This window comes from Prionailurus viverrinus, chromosome B4, assembly GCF_022837055.1.
Source record: "Prionailurus viverrinus isolate Anna chromosome B4, UM_Priviv_1.0, whole genome shotgun sequence".
Classification (NCBI taxonomy): domain Eukaryota; kingdom Metazoa; phylum Chordata; class Mammalia; order Carnivora; family Felidae; genus Prionailurus; species Prionailurus viverrinus.
In genome coordinates, this window is record NC_062567.1 from 14,974,317 (window position 1) to 14,987,048 (window position 12,732).

A 12,732-nucleotide genomic window follows, 5' to 3' on the forward strand; every position below is an offset into this window, starting at 1 on the left:
GCAAGAACATGTGGAAGATTTTGCTGCTGCCAGACATAGGCTCTACCCCAAGCAATGAATTCTTACCTAGTTCTGTGCAAGCAGAATGCTTATATAGTAAAATCATGTTCAAAATAACAAAGGAGATTTCAGCAGGAAGAATTAATTATTAATTTAGCCTTTCTGAAATTTGGTTTGTCATTTATTGAAATTTTATTGAAGAGGAATATGCCCATGTTGTTTGAATCTTAAACTTAGATATTAATGGCTTGTAAATATTTGATGTTTTTTGTGATTCACTCATTCCTACAATACAAACTTATTAAGCACCCTACCATGGGCAAAGCTCATTCCCATGCACTGGAGATAGAGTGATGAGCCAGGCATACTCTCCATGATTCTTCCATTTTTACAATACGATTCCCTTTCACCTCAGAAAGAGGAATACCTCTAATCGTTGAGTAAGAGTAGAAGATATTTTTTGAAATATCTGAATCAGCACTGGGTGGTTTTCAGAGTTTTATTTGGGAGCCCTCAAACTTAAACAGAGTATTTATTTAAAATGTTTTGTATATAACTAGAACAGTCATTCACATAGCTCTTCATAAATGCTAAGTACTATACCATGACTCTGAAATGTTTATTCCTTTAGTGTTTCCAATAATTGCATAATTGCTGTCTCCATTTTCTAGGTTAGAATACAGAAAGACCTGCACATTAGGAAACTTACTCTAGTTGTATTTTACAAAATGGCTTAGATAGGCTTTAAACATAGACAGTTTATCTACCAGTCCATAATCCAACTGCTATGCCATATTGCTTCCCAGCTTTTTCAAGATAGTTGACCCTGCTTTTATTCTACTGAAAAAAAAAATAAAATTACTCTTTTAGAAAAGGGTAATCCGTATTCAAGTCTATGGACTCTTAACATTTTATGGACCATTGGGATCATAAGCAATGATTTGATCATTTGGACATGGCAGATACCTGAGATTCTGTCTATAGGCCTGCACACGAACAAATTAATAAGGGAACACTTATCTGATTTCTTATTTACAGAACATTGCATCACATATTTAAATGGTTAGATGTATCCAGACAATAGAGAACCCTTTTCCTTTTGTGTATCAGTATTTCCTTATAAAAACATTGTAGTCCTTATTAATTTTTCCAGTTTTGCCTCTTTTTAATAATTTCCAATCTCTCAGTCTATCATATTTATTTTTCTTTTCCAGCATATCTGTTATGAAGAACAATTTATATAAATTTGTTATATGAATTTTTGAAATTTAATTTTTATTTTTTGTTTTGATAATTTGAGAGACATTATTTGCATTTATTCTATCATCTCATCTTAAAAGGAAAACATGTAGGTTTTCATATAGTCATATAAAAGGATAACACATCTTAGGAAAAATGATAATTCTTTCATGAAAAATGATTGTTTAGATTTGGTGAAAAGGTGCTCTTGAGTTTGCACAATAAATATTTGTATAAAATCACTGAGGTAAATCTTTAGTCCTTGTTAACTCATTTCTAACTGTTCTAAATTTTCTTTAGAATATATGAATACTTCTGGGGTGCATGGGTGGCTCAGCTGGTTAAGTGTACGACTTTGGCTCAGGTCATGATCTCATAGCTTGTGAGTTCTAGCCCCACATCAGGCTCTGTGCTGACAGCTCAGAGCCCAGAGCCTGCTTCAGATTCTGTGTCTCCCTTTCTCTCTGCCCCTCCCTCTCTCACGCTCTATCTCCTTCTCTCTCACAAAAAACAAAGAAACAAACAAAAAAACAACCAAAACTTAAAAAATAATAAAATTTATGAATACTTCTTAACACACAGATATTTGGCATGCAGAGAAATATAACAGAAGTACTCTGAGTTAATCTCACTCAGAAATTTGAAAGTAAACAGTTTGTGACTATTTATGTTCCATGAAACAGTGTTCATTGTTCGTCTAAGCAGTGGTAATGTCACAAACTGAAGGTGGGATTTCTAAACATTTTAGCAACTCCTGTTATTATTTCTAATCATTTCTAATTCTTTTGGATTCCATATAAATGGAAGCTCGCTGTCAAACAGTGGAACACATAAGGATTTTGTTCACCACATACATTAATCAAAGGCAAATCCAAATCTTTTTAATTTCAAAGATGTGGGAAATTAAAAAAAAACAGCTCATGTTATTGAGGTTTGATATCTTTGCTTTCACATAGTTGGCATGGATAGATCTGAGGAGTGGCAAGAATTGGGCAGAATACAGGGTGTATCACATCCTCATTCTCTTGGTGCTCTCTGTCACCGGATTGGCCTCCTCTCCATATGCAGTGAGGCTGTAAGAAATGAGCAGGTATTGTTTTGGATCAGAGAACCACAGAGGCAGCAGTGGGTGGGTTTGTGGCTCCTACAGGTTTTCGGTGCCACCTGTCCTAAAAATCTAAACAAGAGGCACTGATATTGCCATTTTCACATTTTAGGTGTTGAGGGTGGCACAGATATCACATGACCCTCAGACTTCCTGGGTCAGTTTCATTATGGGAGTATTGTTGCAAGATTCCAGCCTGATAATCCTGTATTTAATGTTTGCCTCAATTTTTGAATGCTTGGACGGCTCAATTGACATCTTTCTTTCTTTCTTTCTTTCTTTCTTTTTTTTTAAAGATTGTCCTCAGGGCAAAGCGTGGTGTCAGTTACATGGGAGATGTAGCAGTGGATGATATTTCCTTTCAAGATTGTTCCCCCCTACTTAGCCCAGACAGAAAGTGTACTGCTCAAGAATTCACGTGTGCAAACAGGCACTGCATTGCAAAGGACAAGCTGTGTGATTTTGTGAATGATTGCGCTGATAATTCAGATGAGTCTCCTTTCATTTGCAGTAAGTGGAAGTATTCTGTTTCCTTGCTTTTGCCTTTATCTCCTGCAACCTTGCACTGTATGTGGTGTGTTAATTGCTGAAACATAGAAAAAGTATGTATGGTTCAGCACCCAGAGCAGGTAAGGTGATTGACCTATTTAAATATGTTTCTTTCTTTCTCTCAGCACTAAATTTAGAACTGTAATTCATTTTAAAATGAGTTGGTGGGGGTGCCTGGGTGGCTCATTCGGTTAAGCGTCTGACTTCTGCTAAGGTCATGATCTCATGGTTCACGAGTTTGAGCCCCTCATCGGGCTCTGTACTGGCAGCTCAGAGCCTGGAGCCTGCCTCGGGTTCTGTGTCTCCCTCTCTTCCTGCCCCTCCCCCACTCACTTTCTGTCTCTGTCAAAAACAAACAAAAACATTAAAACAAGTTGGTGGGGCACCTTGGAGGCTCAGTCGGTTGAGCATCCAACTTCAGCTCAGGTCATTATCTCAGCATTCATGAATTCAAGCCCTGTGTCGGGCTCACTGATGTCAGCACAGATCTTGCTTTAGATCCTCTGTCCCCCTCTCTCTCTGCACCTCCCCACTCATGCTGTGTCTCTTAAAAATAAATAAACATTTAAAAATCAAGTTGGGAGCTTGGTGTGTTTGAGATAACTGGCTATAGATTGGGAAACAAGCGTCTTCAAAGACAAACAGAATGGAAACAAATATTTCTCATGTGAAGGCAAGTTTTGGAGAAAAGACAAGCAAAGCATCCATCAAAGCCAATTCATGCAGGGCTGACAAGCCTCTATCCTTTGATGCATTTTAGAGTTGTCATTCCTTTATGTAAATTATGAGATGTGATAAATTGTTAAAAAAAATAAATACCCAGGTAATATATTAGACAAAGTGATCTTCTAAAGGATATATGTATCAATTATATGATATTGCAGGAGACCAATTCGTAATAAACAGCACCTATTAAGATATCCTCAGCTAAATGGGCCATATATGCTCATTTGGGTAAGTCTGTAAATTGTGCAATGCAGTCCAGTGATTACCTCATCTCATTGCAAATGAGCTGAATACAGATTGTCAAAATGAAGGTTGAGAAATTATTCTCTTTGTAATAATTTCTGAGCAAGAATATTATAGTTTGAGCCTTTTATTGTTTTGTTTTTGTTTTTGGTCTGTTGAACCAAATCTGGAATATCCAGAACAACTTCAGTGTAAGAAGAGCTCACATTTGTATAGAACTTTTACATTTCAAAGCCCTTTTATCTACTAATCTCTACCTCATCTTCATAGAAGCCTTGCAGGGTGAGTGGGACACATATTATTAGTGCATTCCATAGATGAAGCTCTTAACAGACGTGGTTATGTTTTGTCAGTTTTAAGACTGATGTTGACAGATTTGGTCATAGAATCAGGTATTTTATGATTCACTTCTTTGTCCAAGCTCCCCTTCCAGCTATGTGTAAAACCGAACCTTAAAAAGACATATAAAAATGTTATACATGTAGAAGTCCTATTTATATCATGTAACTGTTCCTTTAGTTGTGGATTATTTCTTACATCTGTTGTTACCACAGATGAACCAAGCAAAACTATTTGGCGACTTTTGAATTCTATATTAATATATATCTTTACCTTATAAATATTTTCTGCATATTTAGTTACTTTCTGCATCAGATGCTTTTACATTTTCTTCATTGTCACTTTCATTTCAGTATCACAGAAATCTCTTAGGTTATCAGTCAAATAGAACAGACATTTTGCTTTTGAATTTTATAGTCATGTGGCAAATGTATCTCTTTCTCAAGATCAAATTTGATGCCATTTTTTAATAGTTAAAGTATCGATTTATTTATGGTTAAGTTTTCCCTGTACTCTGTGTATTTATGTTCTAAGTTTGTAACTATTTCTAGGAATGCTTTATCTGTATTTAGGAAAGGATGCTGATGTACTAAGAGAGTCTGAAAATCTGGGACCTTACTGTCTTGGTAGTGTTTTGTTTTGTTTTGTTTTTGTATAGTTGGCACATACTCTTAGATTAGTTTTAGGTGTACAATATAGTGATTCAGCAACTGTGTACAATATGCTGTGCTCACAAGCTACCATCTGTCACCATACAAGGCTGATACAATACCATTGACTATATTCCCTATGCTGTATTTTTCATCCCCATGACTTACTCATTCCATAATTGGAAGCCTATGTCTCCCACTCCCCTTCACCCATTTTGCCCCTCCCCCTCCCCTCCGGCAACCCTCAGTCTCTTCTCTGTATTTATAGGTTTGATTCTGCTTTCTGTTTGTTTCTTCATTTGTGCTTTAGATTCCACATATAAATGAAACCATACGGTATTTGTCTTTCTCTGACCTATTTCACTTAGCATAATATTGGTACTCCTTTTGTATGAAAACAAAGAAAAAAGTAATCATAAGACTTTGGAGGGAAAGTTGTACCAGAAGGTGCTTTTTAGTGAATTGATTGCCAGATCACTCTTGTTAAAAGTTTGAGTGGGGTTACTTATATCAGTAATATTGGAGCATGACGGCTGAATTGCTTCTAGATATTACAGCATATAGAAAAAAAAAAGAATGACTTTTTCAGTTCATTAGAACGAATCAACGGCAACAAAAAGTCAGAACAAACCCTAAAAAGAAACCCACATTTTGATATTGGTTCTCATACATTAATGTTTTTTTAAATCTTTATTTATTTTTGAGAGAGAGAGAAAAAAAGCGCAAGATGGGGAGGGGCAAGGAGAGAGGGAGACAATAGATCCTCAGCCCCTGATGTGAGGCTCAAACTCATAAACCCTGACTGAGATCATGGCCCGAGCCCAAGTTGGAAGTCTGACACTTAGCTGACTGAACCACCCAGGCACCCTCATGAGTATGATTTTTTAAATAACATTGTTTATTTTTACTACGTATTATTTTTAAAGTTTATTTATTTATTTTGAGAGAGACTGAGAAAGAGAGAGAGAATCCCAAGCAGGATCTGCACTGTCAGCAGGGAGCCTGATGTGGGACTGGAGCTCATGAAACCAGGAGATCATGACCTGGGCTGAAACTGACTCAGATGCTTAATCAACTGAGCCACCTGGGTGCTCCTATTATGTATTTTTTTAAGTTTATTTAATTTTTTTTTTTTTTTTTTTAGTCATCGCTACACACGATGTGGGGCCTGAACTCACAATCCCGAGTTGCATATTGTCCCTGCTAAGCCAGCCAGGTGCCCCTTTATTATGTAGTTTTAAAAATTCTCCTAGGGACACCTGGGTGAGGCAGTGGCTTAGGCATTTGACTTTGGCTCCGGTCATGATCTCACAGTTTGTGAGTTTGAGCCCCCCATCAGGCTCTTTGCTGGCAGCGCGAAGCCTGCTTCGGATCCTCTGTCCCTCTCTCTCTCTCTCCCCGTCCTCTCTCACAAGAGGAGCTTGTGAGGAGCTCTGCTCTCTCAAAAATAAACAAACATTTAAAAAATTCACCTATATTCCCATTCTACAGGATTAAATGTTTTATTTATAGAGTGGCTAGAATATGCTATATGAATTATGAGTTATTATCCTGTGTATAATGTAAACTTTGATGTTTTAATTAGACCCAGGAGAATAGGAAGAAAAAACCTTGACAATTACCATAGCAACTGATTTCAAGAAATTTGGCTGGTAACTAGTCAAATATTTAGCCTGAAATTCCACTGTATTTGGGGTTTTTAATTGTTGGTTTCTTGAGAATTCTAGGTAAAGACTGATCATATATCATGACTCTAATTTCCAAAGTATCCTTAAGTAGAAATACACCATGGAGGAATAGTGGAAGGAATTTAAAAACTCTTTTTACAGGAATGGATTATCTCTGATAATGTAATATTTTATATCATTTTATAAAAGAATCCTTTAAAAAACAAAAGCACTTGCTGCTTTAATTTTCTGTAGATTAGTATAGACTCTGAAAACAAAATTCGGCAGAAAAATGAAAATGTTATTTTTGGCTTTATTATGTAAATAACATGTCTAAAATATGGGATATGGTCAAAGAAGAAAGTGATTTGTACATCCAACAACTCTAAAATCTTATCTGAACGTATCTTTGCCACTGATATACATGCACCTTTGGAAAGCAACCATATTTTTTGTTTCACCATATACTCCAATTAGCATATTTATTGTTCACACACAATTAAGAGGGTCTCACGCATGCTGGAAATAATTTAATTCTGTACCCTAATTAGTAAGGATGCTGGATATTTAATCAACACAATTAGTAAGTAATCTGAACTTAATGGGCAAATGTAACACTGTATTTACTATCTGCAGATATTGACTGTTTGCAAGCACACACAGAATACTTACCAAAAAAGAGAGATTATATTATTAAACATTAAGGCAATTGCAGTTGTTTTAAGTGGATTAAAGTGACATAGACCCTGTCTTTTTAATTAGGCTTGAAATCTATTGGAAAACAAAAGCAGGAAAATACCTATTGGTTGGGAGAAACACACTTTTAATAATAACCTATGCTTCCCCTCCAAAAAAAAATTACAGTAAAATAAGAAAAGGTTTTAAATAAATAGTAATAATAACAATGCTTAAAAATCTTGTGCCGTTTAGCTAAGCGAGTACTTAAAGGAAAATTTATAGACTCAACTCCTTATATTAGAAACTAATTACCTAATAGTGCAAATTAATGGAATAGAACTTAGTTGTTAAGATGGAGAGGGTTGGAAAAGACATAAAATTTTTAAACCCTGTCAAGAATGATCAAGGGAAGTAGAGAAAACAGAAATAGCAAATAAATTTGAGCATAAATTTATTGAGAAGTTATGTGTCAAGCAGTGTTGAAGACACCTAGTTACATCAGTAAGTGAAACAGACAAAAATCCTTTTCCTCATTTTCTTGATGTAAACAGAAAATGTTCTCCCTCCCCTTCCCCCTGCCCCACCGCCACATTTGTGTATAAATTACAGAGTTTGTTAAAGGGTGACAAGTACTTTGAGAAAATACAGTGTGGGCCACTGGGTGGCTGAGTCCCTTGAGCCACCCACTCTTGACTTCAGCTCAGGTCATGATCTCCCAGTCATGGGATCAAGCCCTGTGTAGGGCTTTACACTGAGCTGAGCATGGAGCCTGTTTGGGATTCTGTTTTTCTGCCCCTCCCCCACGCTATTCGTTCTCTCTCTCTCTCTCAAAATAAATAAGCTTAAAAAGAAATACAGAGTAAATTGAGGGACACCATAAATGGAGGGAGTGCAAATTGTAGTATTAAGGAGGTGATAAGAACAGGCCTGGATGAAAAATGTATAAGCAAATCTTTGAGGCAGGTCTGGGACTTACCAAACACATCTTCTTTACCTTTAAAAAAAATTATTATAGCCATCCTAGTGCGTATAGAGGGGAGTCCCATTATGGTTTTGAGTTATTTGCCTTTCCCTACTAACTAATAATGTTAAGCATCTTTTCTTGCACTTATTAGCCATTTGTGTGTCTTTTTGGAGAAATGTCAAAATCCTTTGCCCATCTCTTTAGTGGATTATTTGTCTTTTATTGTTGAGTTGTAGGAATTATTTATATATTCTGGATATTAACTTGTTATCAAATACATGATTTGCAAATTTTTTTCTCATTCTGTAGGTTGCCATTTTTATTTTACTTTTTATTTTTAATAGAATTTTTTTTAAATTTTTTTTTCAACGTTTATTTTTTTGGGGACAGAGAGAGACAGAGCATGAATGGGGGAGGGGCAGAGAGAGAGGGAGACACAGAATCGGAAACAGGCTCCAGGCTCCGAGCCATCAGCCCAGAGCCCGACGCGGGGCTCGAACTCCCGGACCGCGAGATCGTGACCTGGCTGAAGTCGGACGCCTAACCGACTGCGCCACCCAGGCGCCCCAATAGATTTTTTTTAAAAGCAGTTTGAAATTCACAGCAAATCAGAGCTACCATACACATACAGCCTTGCCCATTATCAGTGTTCCCCACCAGGGTGGTGATTTGTTACAATCAATGAACCTACATCCATGTGTCCCTCACATTCCGTAGTTTACTTCAGGTTCCCTCATGGTAAAAGGATGTTTGATAAATAATGTAGTGCACTCTTATACTCAATTACAAAATAACAGTTTGATTAAAGTCATTACAAGTATTTTTAAACACATTTTTCCTACTGAATAAAATCATCCTCAAAATACCATTTTTTAGAAATATTATATCAGCGTGCAATTTATCTGTTAGAAAATAATCTAAACTCATCTACTCAAATCTGGGTCTATGGACAAATAAATCTTTTGTTAGAGTTCAGTACCCACCCCAGAATTATAAGTTGCATTGTAACAACATTCTTCGGTGAGTCGTATGTGCATTAAAATTTGAGAAGCGCTAATCTAAACAATGCACAATTTTGAAAAAGTTGTTGATGAAAAGAGAGAGCTGTTATTTTCTTATTGACACATGCACATGTATCAGGCTTTTAATCATTGGCAATAACTAGTGTTTTAAAATAGAATAATTTTGTGTATATCTTCTTGATGAATTTAATCGGTACAGTTATATTGAAGTCAGGATTTAGTGGTTATGTATGTATTTGATTACCAGATATAGTTTTTTGGAGATACTAAGAAAAATTTTAAATGACCATTAATTCATTCATTCAGGAATATTTATGTAACATCTATTATGTGCCAGGGTTTGGGTGCAGTGAATGATGTAGACAAATTTCCTGCATTCATGGAGCTTCCATTGGTTGGGTGGTCACTCTGGTGGTGCGGAGGGACACAAACAAACAATATAAGTAAAATGGCACGATTTATTTCATAATGGTAAGTGCTCTAGCAAGATGTTAAATAAAGTAGAAATAATGTCTGGAATGGTGGCTGTAGTTTCAAATAGGGCATTCAGAGAAGTCCTTATTGAGAAATTAAAATTTGAACAAAGTGAAAAAAATGGATTAAGCTAAGTTATATCAGGTATTTGTGACTCAATTTTTTAACACAGTCAAAAAATATTTTAGAAGTCAGCAGTAATGAAAATAATCCTTTTTATATTTTCACCATGTCAGTAGCAATGTCCTTTGATTTCTATAAATGTGTGACTATAATTTCCCAACACAGTTATCCTTTAGGATTTTGTTTTGAGTTGACTTATTTATATCCTGACTTCCCTCTCTCATTTGTTATAGCAGAATTCGCACATTTTTGATGAATTTTGGGGGACTAGAGGGTGTGGTTTGATACTCTGACATATGTTTTACTTTTTGCTGACTGTAAGATTATATATAATTGCTTCTCTACCATATCCAGTTGAGTGCTCCATATGAAACTTTTTAGCATATCAGAATTTGTGTTCATTTGTGGCAAAAATGCAATTCAAAGTGTAGGGTCCCCCAGTAGGAGGGTGACAGTGCAGTAAGGCGCATCACTGAAAACCACTGACTTAGACAATTACTTCATTCTTTGTCAGTGATCATATACAGTCTAAACAAGCACTTTGTAATTAACACTTGTAATTAAAGCACTTTGTAATTAACAAGCACTTGTAAATTAACACAAATTTACTTCCCATTTGTTTATTTGGTAAACATTGGGTACCACTGATATAAATGGCCCTGGAGCATAAACAAACAAAAACAAGATACAACCTAAATAATTGTGGCACTGCTTGTCTAGTAAAAGAGACAGGTACAAACATTTGCATTATGAATGAGAGTCAGAATAAGTACAAATCACTTTGGGAGGGGATAAGGGGAGGTAATTAAGTTATATATGAAATACTAATCCCAGCTTGACCTTTCAAAAGTAATACATCAGTTTGAAAACAACTAGTGTGTTTTTAGAGACTTTATTAATCATAGACTGTGAATAGCTTTTGGTTTCTTTGGGAGATTATGTGAGAAGCAGGCCAGGTATCATAATGTGTTAAAAAAGCAGGCTTCCTGTGATGTCTTAAGCATCAGAGATTCATTATTGTAGACTGTAGCTGAATGGGGCTCAGAAAGCTCTCGTTGTCTTGTTGCATCCACTTGACTCCGGAAACAGAATGCTACGGGCACCAGTGACAGTCACAACAAAGTTTATTACAATGAGAGGCAAGGCCAACCAATAGGGACCAACACTCTTGATAAGAGGGCGGCCCGGAACAGCCGGGGTACAGAGTTTTTATAGCCGATCACATCGTTTTATCATCACCTGGAAACAGAACAAAGAAACAGTTTCCAGATGAGTCAGAAACAGTTGCCAGATGAGTTAGAAACAGTTGCCTAATGAGGTGTTTATTTTAGACTTTCTGCCTCTAAGTTGCAACCAGTGGATCTCCTTGACCCTGCCTCTGATGCTCTTTTCTTTGAACTTTTGTTTCCTTAATTGGTGAAGCCTAATTTACAAGAGTAAAGCAAGGCTGTTATCTCTTAAGCCTCAGTATCAACACAAAGCTGTTATTTTTCAAGCTAAGCATTAGCCCTACACTACAATTTAACCCTTACAGTCTTTCCAAAATTATCGATACTGGTCCCTGCTCTCACTATCCCAGTGTTTTAAGAGACGTGTTAGGGTAGTATTTTTTATATTTTGAAATCAAGTAGTTATCAGAAACAATTTCTGTGTTAGGAGCATTGTTCAATCAATTTGTGCATTGCAAATTCTCAAAAGGTTGGTACTGTCAATAAAATTTTCTAAATTGTCCCCCAAACCCTTTTTGTATGGGAACAAATATATTCTGTACTGAACATTTGTGAAACAGTCTGGAAAATTTTTCTTAGGGCATTTATTATTATTACTTGATAGAATACGGAAATACAAAGGAAGTTAAATTCCTAGTGATGTCATCCAATGAAAATTGGAAAATGATGTTTTTTTTAACTTTGAATTTTGAAGTAATTATAAACTCATAGAAAGTTACAAAGATAGTAGTGAGAAATCTTGTGTACCCTTCTTGCATTTCCCTCAATGCTACTATAATATTAAAACTGGGAAACTGACATTGGTTTCATATGCGTGTGTAAATTCTATGGAAATGTATTACATGCGTAAATTCATGTAAGCATTACCACAATCAAGATATCCCATATTCATTAAAAAAAGATACTCCATCTTCATAAAGATCTTCCTTGAGCTACTCACTCATAGTTATACTTACTTCTCCCATCTCCAGCCTTGGGAAACTACTACTGTGTTACCCATTTTTATGGTTTGTCATTTTGAGAAGGTTATGTAAATGGAGCCATACAATAGGTGCCTTATAAGTCATTTTTTATTTTATTATTATTATTTTTTTGGTCCCAAGGCATGTCTCGTGGCATGGATGTACTATTTTTCAGAGCAGCTGTGTTATTTTACATTACCACCAACAATGCATGAGAGATGCAGTTTATATGGTTCTTTGTGAGTATTTAATATCTTAACTATTTTTATTTTCGCTGGCTTTCTGGTGTGGAGTAATAATACCTAATCGTGGTTTTAATATGCACTTTTGTGACAGCTAGTGATGTTGAATGTATTCTTGTAGGTTTCTTTGCCATCTATATATCATCTTTGGTGAAATATTTCCTCATGTCTTTTGCCTGTTTTCTAATTTAACTTTTTGAAATTGTTGAGTTTTGAAGGTTTTATAAATATAGATATAAGTCCTTTGACAGATAAGTGAGTGGCAAATCTTTCCCCCAGGTTTTAAATTGTCTTTTCATAGTCTTAATAGGAAAAGAGCAAATGTTTATTTTTATTTTGGTATAACCCTTAGATCTTTCCTTTTAGAGATCATGATTTTGATAATGTATCTGAAAATACAAAGTCTGAAATCTCTAATTTTTTTCTGTATTTTGTTCTAAAACTCATATAGCATTATATTTTATATTTAAATTTATGACTTATGTTTTATTTTTTTTTTAATTTTTTTAACATTTTATTT

The 12,732-nt window shown here is 35.5% G+C and overlaps 1 protein-coding gene across 1 annotated transcript in view; it reads left to right on the forward strand.

Moving 5' to 3' along the window:
* MALRD1 (MAM and LDL receptor class A domain containing 1) overlaps positions 1-12,732 on the forward strand; it is a 779,242-nt gene that overhangs the window by 324,714 nt on the left and 441,796 nt on the right. Inside the window, exon 24 of the mRNA XM_047865740.1 lies at positions 2,641-2,854. Coding sequence (XP_047721696.1) covers positions 2,641-2,854 — 214 coding nt within the window. The remainder of the gene's footprint in view (positions 1-2,640; positions 2,855-12,732) is intronic.